The sequence below is a fragment of the Trachurus japonicus genome, chromosome 10 (assembly GCF_045865225.1).
Source record: "Trachurus japonicus isolate A0001 chromosome 10, Traja_1.0".
Classification (NCBI taxonomy): Eukaryota; Metazoa; Chordata; class Actinopteri; order Carangiformes; family Carangidae; genus Trachurus; species Trachurus japonicus.
The window spans coordinates 33,221,847-33,242,848 of NC_140916.1; the positions used below are offsets into that span (position 1 = coordinate 33,221,847).

The 21,002-nt window shown below is 45.7% G+C and overlaps 2 protein-coding genes across 3 annotated transcripts in view; both read right to left on the bottom strand.

Moving 5' to 3' along the window:
• Positions 1-21,002, bottom strand: part of hspa9 (heat shock protein family A (Hsp70) member 9) — a 353,332-nt gene that overhangs the window by 147,090 nt on the left and 185,240 nt on the right. The window lies entirely within an intron of this gene.
• LOC146980301 (sodium channel protein type 4 subunit alpha B-like) overlaps positions 1-21,002 on the bottom strand; it is a 40,277-nt gene that overhangs the window by 1,127 nt on the left and 18,148 nt on the right. The window contains exons 15-29 of one of the 2 annotated variants that reach the window (XM_085788568.1): positions 16,757-16,828; positions 16,510-16,611; positions 16,026-16,382; positions 14,979-15,180; positions 14,019-14,116; positions 13,891-13,933; positions 12,922-13,076; positions 12,634-12,807; positions 10,886-11,005; positions 9,469-9,753; positions 9,331-9,384; positions 9,105-9,242; positions 8,886-8,990; positions 1,257-1,527; positions 539-1,130 (exon numbers count right to left, since the gene is read on the bottom strand). In XM_085788568.1, coding sequence (XP_085644694.1) covers positions 539-1,130; positions 1,257-1,527; positions 8,886-8,990; positions 9,105-9,242; positions 9,331-9,384; positions 9,469-9,753; positions 10,886-11,005; positions 12,634-12,807; positions 12,922-13,076; positions 13,891-13,933; positions 14,019-14,116; positions 14,979-15,180; positions 16,026-16,382; positions 16,510-16,611; positions 16,757-16,828 — 2,768 coding nt within the window. Of the gene's footprint in view, positions 1-538; positions 1,131-1,256; positions 1,528-8,885; positions 8,991-9,079; positions 9,243-9,330; positions 9,385-9,468; positions 9,754-10,885; positions 11,006-12,633; positions 12,808-12,921; positions 13,077-13,890; positions 13,934-14,018; positions 14,117-14,978; positions 15,181-16,025; positions 16,383-16,509; positions 16,612-16,756; positions 16,829-21,002 lie in introns of both variants that reach the window. The other variant, XM_085788567.1, reaches the window with a different exon arrangement.

Sequence of the window (21,002 nt, forward strand, 5' to 3'; positions counted from 1 at the left end):
TTAGAGACCACTAGAGACCATTACAGACCATTAGAGGCCATCAGAGACCATCAAAGACCATTACAGACCATTGGAGACAATTAGAGACCATCAGAGACCATTAGAGACCATTGGAGACCATTGGAGGGACCACTATGGAAATAAGCTAACAGCTTTTTTATGTTTTTATCCCTTTGGCAGCAGTTGTGCTGATGTATGTTTTCTTTTGTAAACATTTGTCTGTTGTCAATCAATCAATCAATCAATCAATCAATCAATCAATCAATCAATCAATCAATCAATCAATCAGAGACCATTAGAGATAATTGGAGACCATTGGAGACTATTAGAGACAATTAGAGACCATTTGAGACCACTAGAGACCATTAGAGATCACTGGAGACTATTAGAGACCATCAGAGACCATTAGAGGCCATCAGAGACCACTAGAGACCATTAGAGACCACTGAAAGTTAAAAGTTTGACCGAGCCATTAGGACAAGAGGAGTCCCGTCTAGATCTGGTTCTGGGTCTGGTTCTACATCTGGGTCAGACTCACCTGTACGGTATGACCTCTGAGGCATCAGGGTCAAACTCCTTCCATGTTCTATAAAACATCTGCAGGTCGCTGTCGCTCAGGCTCTCTGCATCATTCATGTTGAAGGTCTCCATGACGACAGCGATGTACATGTGGACGAGCAGCAGGACGACCATGACGACGTAGGAGGTGAAGAAGACGACGGCGAGGATTGGGCTGCCGCAGTCGCCCCTGACCGGCAGCCCTGGGTTCTCCAGGTCCGGGTCGCAGTCGGGGGGCGTGACCGTCATGGTGCTCAGCAGAACCCCCCACCCCGTTACCGTTGTCATGGTGATCAGACACATCACGCTGCTGCCAAACGTCTCAAAATTAAACGAGTCGTTGATCCAGACATCCTTCTTCACGTAGGCGAAGCTCAACATGCCGAAGGTGGAGAAGGTGAAGATGAGGATGAGGAGGAGGCAGCAGATGTTGAAGAGGGCAGGAAGTGACATCACAAAGGCCACAAGCCAGGAGACAACAGGGAGGACGCGACTCAGACGAACCAACCTGAGGACAGCGAGGATGGTGGGGAAGATGAAATATTTCTCCATGAAGTCAGCGAAGAACATACCTTAAAAAGAGGGGGAGGGACATATTCAGCCTTCAGAAATGACATCATCAGACAGGTCAATGACATCACCACATGGCCCATGACATCATCAGACAGGTCAATGACATCACCACATGGCCCACTAACCAACGATGGAAAGGAGAATGACCACGAAGTCCAGGATGTTGATGCCGTCGGAGAAGAAGTGGCGTCCGAATGCGATGAGCTTCACGATGACCTCAGTGAGGAAGATGAGGATGAAGGTGAAGTGTATCCAGTAGAGAACCCTCTCCATGTCTTCGCTCTGATCGTCCGTCTCCATCATCAGGGTCAACACGTTCAGGCAGATGACCACCACCATGAAGACCTCGAACGCCTGTTTGGTGACCAGGTCGAGCAGCAGAGCACGGCCGGCATTCTGGAGGACAGACAGACAGGAGGAGGACAGACAGGAGGACAGGCAAGAGGAGAGACAGACAGGAGGACAGACAGGACACCAGGTGAGTCTCCAGAGCCGGACCAAGGCATAAGCCAACTAAGCACCTGCTTGGGGCCCCAAAAGATAAGTACCTATTAAAATTGTAGTGCGTAACTTTTGTCGTTCTTGTGGAGTTTTAGTAAAAAAGCAACTGGACTTCTTCTCTTGTTTGATGACATTTCACCCCTCATCCAAGAGGCTTCTTCAGTTCTGAGACTAATGCAAGAAACCCAACTACAAGGAGAAGGTGATAGACTGCCTACAACAACTGGAAAAGGACCATATCATTGACCGCCCAACCCACTACCGCCTGTACCCAGGAGAGGCCACCCCATGCATTTATGGCCTCCCCAAGATAAGGAACGAGCTCCACTCAGACCCATTGTTAAGCAGCATTAACTCGGTGACATACAACATCTCCAAGCACCTCTCCGGCATCCTGTCTCCTCTGGTGGGGAATACTCCACACCACATCCATACCCCGACGTTTGCACCAGATGAAACCATGGTTTCGTTTGATGTCACTTCCCTCTTCACCTGCATTCCCACCAATGAAGCAGTGGAGATGGTCAGAAAACGCCTACAAATGGACAGTGCTTTACACACCAGAACCAACTTTAGCCCAGACCAAATTTGCACCCTTCTGCACCTCTGCCTTTCCACAAAGTACTTCAATAGTCAGGTGCAAATATGACTTGACCCCAAAAAAATTCGAACAAAAGGTTTCTCAGCTGTTTTTTATAGTATTAGATGACCTTAATAACATACTAAAAGTTTACCAAAGTTTGACCACTAGAAAGGTGTCATTTTCAAGATGGCGTCCAAGATGGATAGGAAGCCCGGGGAGACACCACAGGTAAATAGGGTAAAATGTTTAACTAACAGGTACCTCCCTCACAGACTGCTGCTGCCTGCCCTGTTCAGGCTGTTTCCACAGCACCTGATTCCACTCAACCGGACTGTACCAGACTGAAACAGAAAAGTACTTTTGTCCCTCCTGTCCTCAACCCTGCTGTTGCTACATTCTGCAGACTGATTGAACAGGAGGTAAATGAGTTGACATTTAGGAATCAGAAGAAGTTGCACTCTAATATCAGCCCAGAAGAGAGGCAAGCCCTAGCTGATTTGTCTAATGACTCAGATATTGTTATTCGGAAAGCTGATAAAGGTGGAGCTGTTGTAATCCAGAATAAGAGTGCATATAGAGAAGAGGTGTTGCGACAACTTGATGACACTGTTTTTTATACACCTTTATCATGTGATCCTACTCCAAGATTCAATTAAGAAATTTCCTGCTTTCTAAGAAAGGCGTGTGATGATGGTTTTATTTCTCAAGATGAGTTCAAGTTTTTGTTTCAAAAATGTCCTGTGCGTCCTATATTTTATACTCTTCCCAAGATTCATAAGAGTATTGTTGAGCCTGTACCTGGACGTCCTATCATTGCTGGCACACAGTCCCTTACTGAACCCATCTCTAAATACATTGATTTACATATAAAAGAATTGGTTTTTCGCCTTCCATCATTTGTTAAAGATACAACTGATTTTCTTAACAAAATTGATTCTGTAAAAGATGTGCAAGATGGGGTTTTCATATGTACGATGGATGTCACGAGTTTGTACACAAATGTACCACATACTGAAGGTTTAGAAGCGTTGAAACATTTTTTGGATCATAGAGAATCCCTTACTCCTCCTACTGATTTCTTGGTTAAAATGACTGAACTGATCCTTAAGAGAAACTATTTTAAATTTGAGGATTCATATTATTTACAACTTCAAGGTGTTCCTATGGGTTCAGCTAGTTCACCTAACCTAAGCAATCTCTTTATGGGTAAATTTGAGGAGGATTTTGTCTATAATAATAATCCGTTTCTCCCTTTTATTGTGTGTTGGTTTCGTTATATTGATGATATTTTTTTCATTTTTTCGGGTACATCTGCTCAACTTGAAGAATTTAATGTATACATTAACTCGAGGATGCCATCTATTAAGTTTTCACTTGAATTTAGTCAGGACAATGTCTCTTTTCTTGATGTGAAGGTAGTTAAAAATGAACACTTGAACACTAGCGTATATAGGAAGAAGACCGATACTAATAGTTTTTTGGACTACACCAGCTTTCATCCACCTGCTCTTAAGAAAGGTCTCCCATATAGTCAGTTATTACGGGTCAGAAGGATTTGTAATACAGATGTTGTTTTTGAGGAACAAGCTGGGGAATTATGTAATCGCTTTTTAGCGAAAGGATACGATAAAAAAATTCTTGATCAATCTTTGATCAAGGTAAGAAATTTAGATAGGAAGTCTTTGTTTAAATCAAGTGTTCGTTCCTCTAAGTCCCCAGGCTTAGTATGTGCCACTACGTTTTCTAATATTACTGTTGATCTTAAAAATTGTATTAGGAAGCACTGGTATATTTTAAAGAGTGATCCTCATATTGGTCATGTGTTTCAGGAGACCCCCACTTTTGCTCATAAACGTGCTCCTAATTTAAGAGACAAATTAGTTAGAGCTGATTGTTTTATTCGTCCTCAACATTTTCTATCATCTCTTCCCAAGGGTAATTTCTCGTGTCGTAACTGTGTTCAATGTAATGCTATTATTAAAGGTGAATATTTCTCCCATCCTCACTCAGGTCGTAAATTCCCTATAAAAAGCAGGATTTCCTGTAGAACTAAATTTGTTGTGTATCTTCTAAAATGTCCATGCGGCCTCTGTTATGTTGGGAAGACGAAAAGAGAGCTCAGAACTCGCATTTCAGAACATAAGAGTAGTATTAGAAATTCTGATGAAAAGTCTTCTGTGGCGAGACACTTTAACTGTGCGGGCCATGATGTATGCTCATTGAGATTTCAGGGCATAGAAGAAGTGAAACCTTTGAGAAGAGGGGGAGACAGGGAAAGAGTTTTACTGCAACGAGAAGCATTTTGGATACACATGTTACAGACTGAGTACCCTAAAGGGATGAATGAAGAGTTATTGTTGGGATGTTTTCTATAATATGTGTCGGTAAAGTTTTCTACTGTGTGCATATTGTTGGTAAAGTTTTCACATGTATATTGTTGGTAAAAGTTTTCATCTATGATGTGGATGATGGGGGTCTCATGGAGTATATGTTGGAGTCTGTATTTTTTATTTTTTGTCCAGTAGGTCATTCATTGTGATACTGGACGTTCATTTGCATTTTTTATACTGGATCTTGTGTACTGGATGATTACGTTTTCTATACTGGATGATTATGTTATATATAGAGGGAGCTACGGCTTTTCCAGCACTTTATGTTTTCACTGTGCTGTTATGCTTTGTCTCCTTTTAGTATAATGGCTGACCTAAAGTTTTTTTAATGGATCGATTTACCTGTGGATCTGCTTGTAATATTTGTTGTTTTTCTATATATTGTTACATTTTTCTATATATTTCTATTTTTCTAAATGCCTGTAATGTGGTACTTGTCTCGAATGTTAATACTGATCAATCAAGTGATTAACCACACCTGAGAGTATCACTTCCTGTTGTGTTTTGCACACTGAGGAAGACGTTGTCGAAACCGGTCTGTGCATGTTAAGCGCCGACGCAGTATGAAATAAAAGACAATGAGAAGGACACGAGTGCTGCTGGCCTTTCTTTTGTTTCTTTAAGTTGATCTTTTGGCCGTGCACCTCTTTAGTTTGTTCCTGAGAGTTTTGTTGGAGAGTGCGTGTTTTTCTTTGTTTTTAACTAACAGATATCACCATGAAACTTCCCAAGTTTATCACTTACATTAAGACAAATATTTTTTGTATTACAAGTTTTGTCAAATTGTATGTTTAAATATGTAAATGAGGCAATATCTCATTAAATATGCGCTAATTTGCATACATTTCCAGAACCGAAAACTGAGCAATGGATAAAGCTACTTTCAAAATTCTTGTTTTATTTTGTTGACATACTAGAGTCAGAGGTTTTTACAGAGGGGATTTTGGATATCTCTTTTTATCACTCTGTAAATGAGAAAATACTGTCACCAGCCCTAAAAATTCAAATATCGCCATGTTTTTAGGAGTAAAATGTTGTATAAATCAGGCTATGATCTGTAAGTGCTGCTGAAGTGGAGATTTTGGGCTCAGAGTCTGAGGAAAAACTCATTTTGAGAAAACATGTACATGTAAAATTCCATGTAAATTGTACTTTTATGATTGGTTGCAGATACGGTGGAATTTTGGAGCCAACATAATTGTTCAGGAGAGATGTGGTGAGATTTTGGGCTATTTTTCTCTCTTAACATGTCTTTTTTCAGAAAAGTCAAAAGAAATCGTAGAAAATCCACATTAAGGTGGTTATTTTACTTCATTTTGTCTCTTTTGTCTGTAGATTTCTCCTAAATTCACCACAAGTGAACATGCTATTGTGACATACTGTGCTGTGCCTGTTGTCTGACCCATGTCATGTCAGGTATGTAAAGCTCTCTCTCTCCTGAACAATTATGTTGGCTCCAAAATTCCTCCGTATCCGCAACCAATCATAAAAGTACAATTTACATGGAATTTTACATGTACATGTTTTCTCAAAATGAGTTTTTCCTCAGACTCTGAGCCCAAAATCTCCACTTCAGCAGCACTTACAGACACCAAACCTTCCAGTTTGATCCCTTTCTATATTCTGAAGGTTTTTACAGAGGGGTTTGTTGATATATCATTCATAGCCTGATTTATACAACATTTTACTCCTAAAAACATGGCGATATTTGAATTTTTAGGGCTGGTGACAGTATTTTCTCATTTACAGAGTGATAAAAAGAGATATCCAAAATCCCCTCCGTAAAAACTTCTGACTCTATTATGTCAACAAAATAAAACAAGAATTTTGAAAGTAGCTTTATCCATTGTTCAGATTTCGGTTCTGGAAATGTATGCAAATTAGTGCATATTTAATGAGATATTGCCTCATTTACATATTTAAACATACAATTTGACAAAACTTGTAATACAAAAAATATTTGTCTTAATGTAAGTGATAAACTTGGGAAGTTTCATGGTGATATCTGTTAGTTAAAATTTTTTACCCTATTCACCTCTGGTGTCTCCCCAGGCTTCCTATCCATCTTGGACGCCATCTTGAAAATGACACCTTTATAGTGGTCAAACTTTGGTAAACTTTTAGTATGTTATTAAGGTCATCTAATACTATAAAAAACAGCTGAGAAACCTTTTGTTAGAATTTTTTTAGGGTTAGGTGTTTTTTTTTCATATATGCACCCGCCTACAAATACAATGAAGTCTTCTACAGACAGAAACATGGCTGTGCTATGGGCTCTCCAGTGTCTCCCATCGTGGCTAACCTCTACATGGAGGAGGTGGAGGAGCGGGCGCTGAACTCCTTCAGAGGAACAACACCCAGCCACTAGTTCAGATATGTGGATGACACATGGGTAAAAATCAAAACCCAAGAAGTGGAAGTCTTCACCCAACACATAAATTCAGTGGACAAGAACATCCAGTTCACCAGGGAGGACACCAAGGACAACAGGTTGCCCTTCCTGGGTTGTGCTGTGTACCTAAACAAGGATGGCAACCTCAGCATTGAGGTTTTCCGAAAGCCCACTCACACAGACCAGTACCTTCTGTTTGATTCCCACCACCCGCTGGAGCACAAACTGGGGGTTATTCAAACCCTACAACACCGGGCCCAGGAGGTTCCCTCGAGTGCAGGTGGCAAACAGAAGGAACTAACACACGTCAAGACAACGCTCCAAACCTGTGGTTACCCAAAGTGGACCTTTATCTCCATCGACGCATGGCACAACACAGAAGAGCCACCTCATCGGGACAGGACTCAGCTGTACATCTGCATCTGAAGGAGAAAGGTCACTCTTTTGAGGATTCCACTGTCCTTGTTTTGGACAGGGAGGACAGATGGTTTGAGAGAGGAGTGAAGGAAGCCATCTATGTCCACTTAGGCCCCTCTAAGACACAATCTATCTGCCACCTACAATGCTGTCTTGGGAGCTCTTTAAACCCCATACACACCTGGAGACATGTGACTCCTAGTCCTAGTCTGTGACATCATAGGACCACCCACTCTGGGTTTAAAATACCTGGGCCTCTTGGATGAGGGGTGAAATGTCTTCAAACAAGAGAAGAAGTCCAGTTGCTTTTTTACTACAACTCCACAAGAATAAGACGACCTGGATGACTGAGAACCTTCATGGACAATTTACCCGTAACTTTTGTCGATCCTTAGAGAAACACTACGTAATTACAAAAAACTTTAATTATTGTTGCATTTCAAATTGTTGTTGCACTTTTCTGTTGCCGTATATTTAAAACCAAAAATTAAAAAAGCAGATGTGTTTACTGTAAATGCATTGTCTGTTGGTTTATTTCGTTACTTTTAGTCGACCTAGGTGACATTCAGTATCCCAGTCCTATATCAATTTGAAGATTGAAAGTAAATCAAACATAGGCTGCACTTTTTAGCTGAATTTGGTGCCATTTCAGAATAAAAACCATAGGGTAAATACCTGCCAGGATATGATGATTCGTAATGACAGAGTAAAAAATGAAATAGTATTACTGGCAGTAATATTAGGCACCAAAATAAAGATTTTGCTCAGATGATGCTCATGATTTTTTTTTTTTTTTTGGGGGGGGGGGTTAAAACTTATTTTACCTTACTTATTATTTTACCAACATTTACCCATCAAAATGACATCATTGCCTTTTTCCAAAAATCACAACCCCCCTCCTTTTTGATGGATGTGGTCTCTTCCGCCCTGGCGCACACACTCGCACCTTGCCTGCATCAGTCTGTGCTTGGGGGGGGGGGAAAGGCTGTGCTTGGGGAGGGGAGCTGTAGCCTACCTTCAATGGAAATGTGAGAGCAGTGTAACATTAAACTAGGGATTTCAAATGTTTAATCAAAGAGGAACTATGCAAGTCCGCTCACTTTTGCTGTTTTGCTAGCAGTCCCTGGCCATGTGCATTTGTTTACAAAGAAGCCACGAAAAATCAATACATGGCCATGTGCATTTGTTTACAATGAAGCCGCCAAAAAATCAATACATGAAGCAGTGAAATAAGTTTTTTGAAGTGCATCCACCTTATTCCACATTGTTAGCCAAGATAATGTTTCTTAATGTTTTCTGAAACTCAGTTTACCAACTTTTTGGTCCCCAGCACTAGCGTTAGTGCCCAAAATAAGAGATTTGAGGGCATCCCCAAAAAATTTTGCACGCAAAAATTTTCCTATCGCACGCTTCATGTTCACTGTGCTCCCTCCAATTTTTTGGTTGCATGACGACCCTCTCAGTAACACACCTGAGGTCGCGGTGCAGACGAACGCCTCGTCCTGTAAAAGCGTCTCCTCACGGCGAGGGAGAAGTAGCGCTGCTCCTCCGTCATCCACAGATGTTTCCCTCCAAAGTAAAGAGCAGAGCAGAGAGCAGCGTTAACTGACACATGACACACCTGTTCACACCTGTTGTCATGGTTACCCTCACAAACACACACACATCCTCTCTCTCTGCAGACACGTATCTTGTGTCTCAGTTTGTCCAGCGTGTCGATGAAGACTCTGATGAAGAAGTTGAAGGTGAAGAAGCCGCCGATGATGATGAAGAGGATGAAATACATGTACATGTACAGGTTGGCCTCGTACACAGGCTGATCCTCTATCTACACACACACACACACACACCAGTTTAGTAGGAGCAGCTGTGTGAGTGAAATCAGTGAAACACATGTATCTAGTGTGTGTGCCGACCTTTCTGGTGTCCACTGCTATACACAAGATCTCGTGCCAGAGGCTGAACGTCGCCTGACAACAACAAACACACACAATGAGCAACGAGCCACCTGGCTTGTGTTTGTTTACTTCCTGTGTGATGTCACTCAGACTGACCACGTGCAGCAGCGACAGGAACGCAGCTCCCACGTTGTCGTAGTTTAACCTGGTGCTTATCCATCTGACTTCAGAGAAGTTGGCCTCTATCAGTGCGTAACATTCACTTCTGTTGTTCACGTCCTCGCTGGGGAACCACTCCTCCGACGTGTCGTTGAAACAGAATCTGAACTTTCCCGCAAACAGATTCACCCCCATCACGCTGAACATCAACCACACGGTCAGGGACACCAGCAGCATGTCGGCCAGGGACGGCAGGGACACGACCAGGGTCCGCAGCACTGTCTGGGGGCAGACAGGGGAGACAGAGGGTGAGACAGAGACAGAGAGGATGAGACAGGTGTTAGAAAAGGGCTCATTAATAAAGCCACTTTCCCACTAAAATTAGCGGGTCGACGCAGGTTTTGTTAAATGCGGGTCGACTCGCTAACAATCGACATTTGGCCCCTTTCCCATTGACCAAAGTGAGCCGAGTCTGGCCCCCCGCTGGGAGATCAGACAGAACATAAACCAGGGGAGGTGCGTGGCACAGTGGTTAAAGCGGCCACCCCATGTAGAGACTACAGTCCTCAACACAGGCGTCCCCGGTTCGAATCCCGCGTCGGGCAGACCTTTCCTGCATGTCATTCCCCCACTCTCTGCCTCCCCCTTTCCTGTCTATCTCACTGTGCTATCAAATAAAGGCAAAAAAAGCCAAAAAAAAAAAGAGAGCATAAACCAGTCGCCCGTGCGAGTAACACAGTGTCATGCCACAGCTGCCCACCACGGAGTGTGATGTCCGTCGGCCGAGGCAGATGAGGAGTCTGGCTGACCTGAGCACCAGGACCGCGGAGGACAGTGAGTCTGCCGCGACCACCATGACATCACAACACGTCAGTTGAACAGACTGTCGCTTCTTTTTTTTCAATCATTTTTGGTCAGTGTTCTTTGATCTTTTGATCCCAGTCTGGAATGAGAGCAGAGCTTTGTTATGGTACGTGATATGAGACACAACCGGCGCGATGACGTGGCGTCACGTAACGCTCAATGCCATCACATAAATTAGCGGGTTGACCCGGGTCTGGCGTTCCCACTGCAAGCTGATCAGAGCCGATCGGAGCCGAAGGCGATTTTAACCCGCGCCACTTGCTGAGTCGTTTGACGCGGGTCGGTGACCCTTTCTCACTGCCGCCAAAGCCGATTGTTAGCGGGTTTAAACCGGTTTGTTGGCCAGTGGAAAAGGGTATAAGTTACTTTGAGCCCGTCTCCCCAGGACGTTGAGCTTTAATGTTGGACTGTATGACTGAACATGCTGTTGTTGTTGTTGTTGTTGTTGTTGTTCATGGGCAGCAGCAGGGCGAGGAGAGCATGTGATTGATCAGCTGATCAGGATGGAGTCAGCTGCCTGAACCAGCTTTGCGGGCTTTGTGTGTCTTACCCTCAGGCCCTGGGAGCGAGACAGGGCCCTCAGGGGCCTCAAGGCCCTCAGGGGCCTCAGTGTCAGCATCAGGCCCACTGAGCATCCCAGCACGTCGACGGTCAATGACATCAGAGACACCTGGTGATGACATCATACCTCAGTCAACTATCAGTCAACTAATGACACACTCATCAAACTGGGTCATTCCCAGTCTAGTAAGCAGAACCTCTGAACCCAGAGTCAGAGTCATTGATCAGGGTCTAACAGCCATGGTGGGATGTCGGAATGGTGATATGTCTAAATGGTGTGATGTTGGAGTGGTGGGATGTCGGAATGGTGGGATGTCTAAATGGTGGGATGTCGGATTGGTGGGATGTCGGAATGGTGGGATGTCTAAATGGTGTGATGTCTAAATGGTGGGATGTTGGAGTGGTGGGATGTCTAAATGGTGTGATGTTGGAGTGGTGGGATGTCGGAATGGTGGGATGTCTAAATGGTGTGATGTCTAAATGGTGGGATGTTGGAGTGGTGGGATGTCTAAATGGTGTGATGTTGGAGTGGTGGGATGTCGGAATGGTGGGATGTTGGAGTGGTGATATGTCTAAATGGTGGGATGTCGGATTGGTGGGATGTCGGAATGGTGGGATGTGGGGCGGTGTTTAGCTCAGTTGGTAGAGCACCCGCCCCATGTGTAGAGGCTATAGTCCTTGCTGCAGGCTAGCCTCGTAAACCAGCCTCTCGCGGAAATGCATTTCATTTCATTTCTCGGGAGAGTCTGGCCTCATCCCCATTCTAAGCGTTTGGACTGAAACCCTCAGAAGGCCGAGCCAATCAGCGTCGCCCGCTGTGATTGACACAGCACGTTGGCCAATCAGGGACCGACTGGTGCAAAGCCCAGTCACTACACCAACTTGTTGATTGGCTGAATGGGGTTGTCTGTCAACGCTACTACCAAAGATATTAAACCGTCTTTGCTACTACTCCCGCCCAGCTCCCGCCCGCCCCAAACACTTACAGGGGGGATGAGGCCAGACTCTCCCTCGGAATGAAATGAAATGCACTTCCGCGAGAGGCTGGTTTACGAGGCTAGCTGCAGGCGGCCCCGGTTCGAGTCCCGTGTCAGACGGCCCTGTCCTGCGTGTCATTCCCCCCCTCTCTGCCTCCCCTTTCCTGTCACACTCTGAACTGTCCTATCTAATAAAGGCATGAAAAGCCAAAAAATATACTTAAAAAAAAAAAAAAGGAATGGTGGGATGTCTAAACGGTGGGATTTTGCAATGGTGGGATGTCGGAATGGTGGTATGTCTACATGTTGGAATGTCTAAATGGCGGGATGTCGGATTGGTGGGATGTTGGAATGGTGGGATGTCTACAAGGTGGATTGTCGGATTGGTGATATTTCTAAATGGTGGGATGTTGGAGTGGTGGGATGTCTACATGTTGGTATGTCTAAATGGTGGGATGTCAAAATGGTGGGATGTCGGATTGGTGATATGTCTAAGTGGTGGGATGTCGGAATGGTGGGATGTCGGAATGGTGGGATGTCTACATGTTGGTATGTTTAAATGGTAGTATGTCTAAATGGTGTGATGTTGGAGTGGTGGGATCTCTAAATGGTAAGATGTCTAAATGGTGGTATGTCTAAATGGTGATATGTCTAAATGGTGGTATAATCAGAGTCATTGATCAGGGTCTAACAGCCAATAGTCAGAGTTATTGATCAGGGTCTAACAGCCAATAATCAGAGTCATTGATCAGGGTCTTACAGCCAAGATGAGGAAGTCGATCCAGCACCAGACGTTGGTGAAATACTTCCTGAGTCCGTAGCCGCCCCACTTCAGCAGCATCTCCACCAAGAACAGGAAGGTGAAGACCCGGTCGGCCTGGTCCAGCACCGTCTGCAGGACGGTTCGCTGCTGCAGGTGGATGTCCTCGAAGGCCTGTTCACACACACACATAGACACACACACAAACAAAGCTCAGTGATCTGACGTGATGACTATTCACTAACTCATCAATAACTAATAATAGGATTTAATGAGGAATGTGTTCACCAGAGCTACACTGCTGAGGATGATGATGAAGATGATGAAGGCTTCAAAGAATTTATGTTCCACGATGGTGAAACAGGGTCTCCTGAAGTTAGACCAGACCCTCCCTGAGCCCCGGGACGTGTCTACATCCAGGAACCGACAGCAATGGTAACAACCTGACACAAAGAAAAAGAGCCACACATTGTAATTTAATTGATGGATCTTTAGAAACATCAGGAACTAATTAACAGTTGAAGCCTCGAACATGATACTGTCTCATTTTAATTATTGTTTGTCCTGTTGGTCTCAGGTACATCTGTCAACCAGGTCTCTTCTCAAACAAGCCTGAAAATCTTAGACAGAAAGCAAATATTAAACGCTTAGCTTTGATAATTTATTGATGTATTCTGATGTCCGTTTAGTTTACAAAATTACCCATAATGTTGCTCCTCTCTCAATGAAAATCTTTGTCAAACTCCGTTCTGAACACGCTATCGTCAAGATCCGTCTCAAAGGGAGATTGCAACATCTCTAAACGTAGCTCTGTCTTTGCTCAGTCTTCTTCCTCTTTTAAATCTGTCAACTCATGGAACAATCTCCCAACTCATCTGAAACTCAGACTTTAACCTTAATTATTTTTTTAGTATGAAGTAGAATTTTAATAACTGTATGTTCCTATTTCCTTCTGTCATGAAATATGTTTTATACCTGAGTGTTTGTGACGTGTGTATAGGTGTGTACATGCATGTGTATGGATGTTTATCTTTTTACTGTTCTTACTCACCTGACCAGGGACGAAGGATGGAAAGTAGCTAGTAAGATAAATCCAGTACAAAGCATCTCCTCTCATTTTCAGACTAATGTTATTTTGTTCATTGTCTCTGATACAAATAAACTTATTAAACTAAACTAAACACACACTCAGACCCTTAGAAAGTGTATCTGTGTGTGTGTGTGTGTGTGTGTGTGTGTGTGTGTGTGTGCTTGTACTCTGACAGCAGCAGTCTTCAGGTGTGTTTCCTTTGTCTCCATCCTACAAACAGAAACAAACAAATAACATGTTTGTTGATGTTTGTTGTTGTTCACGAATGATGTCATCACTGCTGATGTTTTTTTACTTGTTGCTTTTTGTCGTCGTCTTCACGTTCAGATGTGTTGACCTTGACCTCTGACCCCTGCTGGTCTGAGGTCACAGAGGTCAAGCCCAGGTCGACCTCTGACAGGAAGGAACCAGAACAATCAACACAAACATCTGGTAGAGACACAGAACAGCTGGAGCCTGAACCTGCAGACCTACCTCCGCCCCTGAACCTGTAGACCTACCTCCGCCCCTGAAGCTGTAGACCTACCTCCGCCCCTGAACATGCAGACCTACCTCCGCCCCGAACCTGTAGACCTACCTCCGCCCCTGAACCAGCAGACCTACCTCCGCCCCTGAACCAGCAGACCTACCTCCGCCCCTGAACCAGCAGACCTACATCCGCCCCTGAACCTGCAGACCTACCTCCGCCCCTGAACCAGCAGACCTACCTCCGCCCCTGAACCTACAGACCTACCTCCGCCCCTGAACCTACAGACCTACCTCTGCCCCTGAACCTGCAGACCTACCTCCGCCCCTGAACCTACAGACCTAGCCTCCGCCCCTGAACCTACAGACCTACCTCTGCCCCTGAACCTCTGCCCCTGAACCTGCAGACCTACCTCTGCCCCTGAACCTGCAGACCTACCTCCGCCCCTGAACCTGTAGACCTACCTCCACCCCTGAACCTGCAGATCTACCTCCGCCCCTGAACCTGCAGACCTACCTCTGCCCCTGAACCTGCAGACCTACCTCCGCCCCGAACCTGTAGACCTACCTCCGCCCCTGAACCTCTGCCCCTGAACCTGTAGACCTACCTCCGCCCCTGAACCTGCAGATCTACCTCCGCCCCTGAACGGGCAGACCTACCTCTGCCCCTGAACCTGTAGACCTACCTCCGCCCCTGAACGGGCAGACCTACCTCTGCCCCTGAACCTACAGACCTACCTCTGCCCCTGAACCTGTAGACCAACCTCCGCCCATGAACCTGCAGACCTACCTCCGCCCCTGTCCCAGTTGCCATGGTTCTCTTTCTGTCCAAACAGAGTCACGACATCCTCCAGGATCCAGGTCCTGGTCCGAGCAGCACACCCTTTGATCTGATTCATGGCTCTGGACAAGTTGTTGTGTCCTTCGGTTGGAGCTAACAAACGATCTCCAGCAACCGAGCTCAGCAGCAAGGACAGGAACAGGTTCAAGACCTGGAGGGAGATCAGGGACCGGATCAGAGGCGGAGGCAGCAGAACCAGGAACAGTGAACTGACGCTGCTTGTATGAAAGTGACCTCTGTCCAGATACGTAGTAGACTATCTGGGGCAATGACATGCAGTAAAGATGTTACTGGTCAGGAGTCAAACAGGCGATTAACCGCTTTAGGGCGGATTTATTTATTTATTTAGACGGGACAGTGCATATTAATGGATACTGAGTACATGAGTACTCACTGTAAATACACCGGACTTAGCACTACTGCTAAATTTCATCTGTAGTCCCCAAACAAGACAACAGTTGACATAAAAAGTCCATGAAAACAGGAGGACCAGATATAGGACCGATAGATAACAAAATAATTAGATTTACATGATTGCAGGAGGATTGGACATGATTCGTTGAGTTATAAAAACATAAAATTACACACGCTCAGACTCGATATGATTACTTTACCCAAACTGAACATGGTTACATGATTGCACACTGACTACACTATTGCACACGCACCGGCCATAGACATACAGCTGCACACACAAGAAAGACCTAGATTAAGCATGACAACGGGTGCTCACAAGTTTGTTTGTCTAGTATCCAGTCTATAAGTTGTGTTTTAAAAGTCCTAAAAGTCGGACACTCTCTAATATTGATGGGTAGCTTGTTCCATTCCAAGCGTCCTTGGATTGATAACATGTTTTGAGAAAATGTTGTGCGTTTAAATTGTACCTCACAGTCCCCTCTTGGACGATGCCAACATGGGACGTGTTCCTACCACTGGGCCACACGGCACCCCAACGGATGCTGTCTCTGACCGACAGGAGGACACGATGGGACTCACCAGCAGGTGTCCGACCACCACGACCACCATGTAGAAGGGCAGACACAGGCCAGGACTGGAGACCTGCATGCAGTCCCACAAGGTCACCACCCACTCTCCACACAGTACCCGGAAGACCAGGACGAACGTGTGGAAGAAATCGGTCATGTGCCATCGGGGAAGCTCGCAGTTCTCCGATATGTGGCAGACGCCGCGCTCGTAGTCATCGCGGAACAGCTGCGTGCCGACCACAGAGAAGACGAAGACCATGATGAGCAGGATGAGAGTCAGGTTCTTCAGGGCCGAGAACGCCGACCACACGATCCGGAAAAACAGGTGGAAGCCCGGCCACCAGCGGGCCAACCGCAGGACCCGCATCTGGACACGAGACAGGGGAGACATGTTGTGATGATGATGAGGAGGAGGATGAAGATGAAAATGAGGATGAAGCTGAGGAGGATGAAGATGAGGATGATGAGGAAGAGGATGATGATGTCACACTGACCAATTGGAAGCTGCGCATCACTGATAAACCCTCAAAGTCGGCCAATCCCAGCTCCAGCAGACTAAAGATGACAAGGATGAAGTCCAATCTGTGCCAGCTCACCTGTAACCAAGCAACAGAACAGTCACACACACACACGCACGCACGCACACACGCACGCACACACACACACACACACACACACACACACAGACACACACACAGGAACAGACACACACACACAGGAACAGACAACACACGGTCCGACCTTGAAGTAGCCAGCTGGTCCCATGGACACAAGTCTGAGCAACATCTCAGCCGTGAAGATCCCAGTGAACACCTGCAGGGGGGGTCAGAGGTCAGGGGTCAGAGGTCAGGGTGAGGACAAATCCAGTAGAGAGTGTTGTTTTGTGCTGCAACCTCTGACAGAATAATGAACTTCCTGTCTATTACATCACATTTGTACTGAGAAGCATCGTTGTAACATTCACTCGTTGAGTCGTATTGTAGAATACTGATGTAAGATCTACACAGGAAGAGAGGCCCGTTGACCACCAGAGTGTAGGTGTGAGCCTGACCAGCTGATTGGGGAAGGGGCCAGGTTTTATGGAGGGCAACCGCCATTCCGACATCCCACCAGTCCGACATAGGCCTCTAATTGTCTAAATGGCAACACTTAGGGCCGGATTTACTAAAGGTTTGCGTGTATTAAAACGTGTGCAAACGTGATTGCACGCGCAAACACATGTGGAACCTGATCTACTAACCGGACGCACCGAGGATTGCGTCCCTCACACGGGCAGAATAGCACGTGCGATCCATTTAGCGTGTTTGCCTTGATGAATATGTAAATATGGGCGTTTCAGCCAGAACGTGCAGAATACTGGGAGGAGTAGATGCAAATAGATTTATTTAGCGCGTGCAATGTGATTTACCAAACCAGGAAGAGATTGCGGTAGCTGTTTTTGCGTCTTTATTCACCACGTCTGAAAACCATGTACTAACTGATACAACTTTGCCAAAACGTATGCGTTTATTGATTTGATGCCTACTAGAGCCCCATGATCTTACATCTCTGCATTTCCTCACGTCTGGGTAATTCTGTAACAGTTTTTCAGCCGTGTTAAAAGTCTTTTACGCGCCGTTACGCACGGGGCACGTCTGTCCTGCAGCGCGCTCCTCTCCTCTCCTTTCCTTTCCTCTCACCTGGCTGCTCAGCTCCGACTCGGTCCCGGTCCCGGACTGAGACACATCACCACTGCCTTCACCCGTCTTTGATCCCTCTGGTCAGTGGTCAGAGCGTTTAGATCCGTGTGTCCCACCTGAGCTCTCTATTAATCCACTCGATCATGGGCGGCACACACACACACATATTACAGGTGTGTGATTGTGGCTGCAGCGGCTGCCTGTTCGTCACTATATGACGAGTTGGGCCCTGTAGCGATTTGTGTTTATTTATCTAAACAGAGCGCGAGAGAGATGAACACACATGCTGTCATTGTATGCATCGGATCAAATGTCATTCTGTCCCTTCGTCCGTCCAGCTCTTTGTCCACACTCTCTATGGCGGAAACGATTACACGCGCAAAACCCTCATTTACATATTGCGGTTTGCACGTGTTTTCATTTAGCGGGTTACTCTTAGTAGATCACCTGTTTTGCGTGCACTAACCAAACTCGCAATATTATAGCGGGCGCAAACAATATAGCGTCCGCTATCTGAGATCTTAGTAAATCCGGCCCTTAATTTTCTATCAAATGTCCCATCATTTCACACACAATTTTTGCCTCCTATGGTCGGAATGACAGTATTTTTTTCTTTTTGTAAACATCCTGCCTTTCCTACAATTCCTTTAATAGCGTATTTTTTCCCCAAAAGATGTTGCACTGGTTGGGTTTAAGCAATGAAGAATGGAGTTGGTTAAGTTTAGTAAAAAGACGAGGTAGAGGTTAGACAGGCAGACTAGTCCCTGTCTGCACTCTGCTGCGTAATTACACACAACCATGTGGGTATTCCTCTATCAGCATGTCTTAAAGAAGGGAGGAGCCTGTTGAGGAATGCACATTTACTTACATTAAAGCCTTGCTGGAATGGTGGGACGTTCGCATGTCAGAATAGCGGTATGTCGGAATGGTGGTATGTTGGAGTGTTGGTATGTCTAAATGGTGGGATATCTAAGTGGTGGGATGTCGGATTGGTGGGATGTCTAAATGGTGGGATGTCGGATTGGTGATATGTCTAAATGGTGGGATGTTGGAGTGGTGGGATGTCGGAATGGTGGAATGTCTAAATGGTGGGATGTTGGAGTGGTGGGATGTCGGAATGGTGGGATGTTAGAATGGTGGGATGTCTAAATGGTGGTATGTCTAAATGGTGTGATGTTGGAGTGGTGGGATGTTGGAATGGTGATATGTCTAAATGGTGGGATGTTGGAGTGGTGGGATGTCTAAATGGTGTGATGTTGGAGTGGTGGGATGTTGGAATGGTGATATGTCTAAATGGTGGGATGTCTAAATGGTGGTATGTCTAAATGGTGTGATGTTGGAGTGGTGGGATGTTGGAATGGTGATATGTCTAAATGGTGGGATGTTGGAGTGGTGGGATGTCTAAATGGTGGGATGTCTAAATGGTGATATGTCTAAATGGTGGAATGTCTAAATGGTGGGATGTTGGAGTGGTGGGATGTCAGAATGGTGGGATGTCTAAACCAGTGATTCTTAACCATAGGGCCGCGGCCCACACTTGGGCCGCCAGCACCCCCCAGAGGGCCGCAAAAAACTTTCAGTTTTGCACCTGTGGGCCGCGAGGGCCGCGGACTGCGTAGATCAGCATGTCCAAAGTCCGGCCCGCGTCTCTGGCCTCCAAACAGGCTGAATGGCAAGAGGGAGTGAAGCCTCTTGTGTTTCATCCAGGATCTTTGTCTCTGTGGGGGGAGGCGGGGCCGCTACCACACACACAGTGCAGCATGTGAGGAACAACGCAAGGTAACGTCAGTTGCCAACTTGGCGACTTTCCAAACCCTTTTAACGACTTTCTTTTAGTTAAAAGGGACTAGTGACAAATCCATCGACTTTTCCGGTGCTGTTACAAACGCTTCTGGTTTGGAGACTCGGACGTGAAAGCACGTCATCACTGCTGTTTCCAACGAGCAGCGGTGCTGCCGTGAACCCCCCGCCCCCGTCCCTACAGCCCCCACCGGCGGTGTCACGGAGCTGTCCCCGCTACAGAGACCCGCTACAGAGACCCGCTCCACGCCGCTGACACCCCCACCACCCCCATCTTAGAGCGACATACACAGCCTCAGCTCAGTCACTACTCACCTCATCTACTGTGATGACACGGTCAATATCTATTTAAGTGCTATTTTGTTGAGACTTGATAAGAACATTCTTAGATTTTTGGAAAAAAAAAAAAAAATTCCAGACAAATTTTTCTTCATTTTATGTGGTCTTCAAATATGAAAAGCAGAGTGATTTTGGTAGAAACTTGTTTAGATTTGTTTATCTGTGAAGAAATGAAAAGAATGCCATTTGCAATAAAAAAGTATTAAATAGTTAATTATATATATATATTTAATGGGCCCCGGGCCACTTTGGGCCTCAAGGTCAAAAAGGTTAAGAACCCCTGGTCTAAACGGTGGGATGTCTAAATGGTGGGATGTCAGATTGGTGATAGGTCTAAATGGTGGGATGTTGGAGTGGTGGGATGTTGGAGTTGTGGGATGTCGGAATGGTGGGATGTCTAAATGGTGATATGTCTAAATGGTGGGATGTTGGAGTGGTGGGATGTCAGAATGGTGGGATGTCTAAACGGTGGGATGTCAGAATGGTGGGATGTTGGAATGGTGGGATGTCAGAAGGGTGGGATGTTGGAATGGTGGGATGTCAGAAGGGTGGTTTTTCGGAGTGGTGGGATGTCTAAATGGTGGGATGTCAGAATGGTGGGATGTTGGAATGGTGGGATGTCAGAAGGGTGGGATGTTGGAATGGTGGGATATCAGAAGGGTGGTTTTTCGGAGTGGTGGGATGTCTAAATGGTGGGATGTCAGAATGGTGGGATGTTGGAATGGTGGGATGTCAGAAGGGTGGGATGTTGGAATGGTGGGATATCAGAAGGGTGGTTTTTCGGAGTGGTGGGATGTCTAAATGGTGGGATGGCGGAATGGTGGGATGTTCGCTTGTCGGAATAGCGGTATGTCGGATTGGTGGTATGTCGGAGTGGTGGGATGTCAGAGTGGTGGGATGTCAGAGTGACAGCATGTAACCAGGTTTGATAGGGGAACAGCTCAGTGGCTCTCTGGGCCGCCGTAGGGAGAGGAAGTCCAGCGGCTTCTCCTGCGTTAAGTTGTTTGTGTGTTTAATTTTTCATGGAATTTTTCCTATTTATCCGGGCCTGGTAACAATTGAAAATCATTTTGTCGTTGTGCACGCCTGCCTCCTTTCCATTCACTGCATCTTTCAGCCGAGCTACACTCCCACATGGTAATGCTGTTGTGTTCTCACTGTTCTCCACC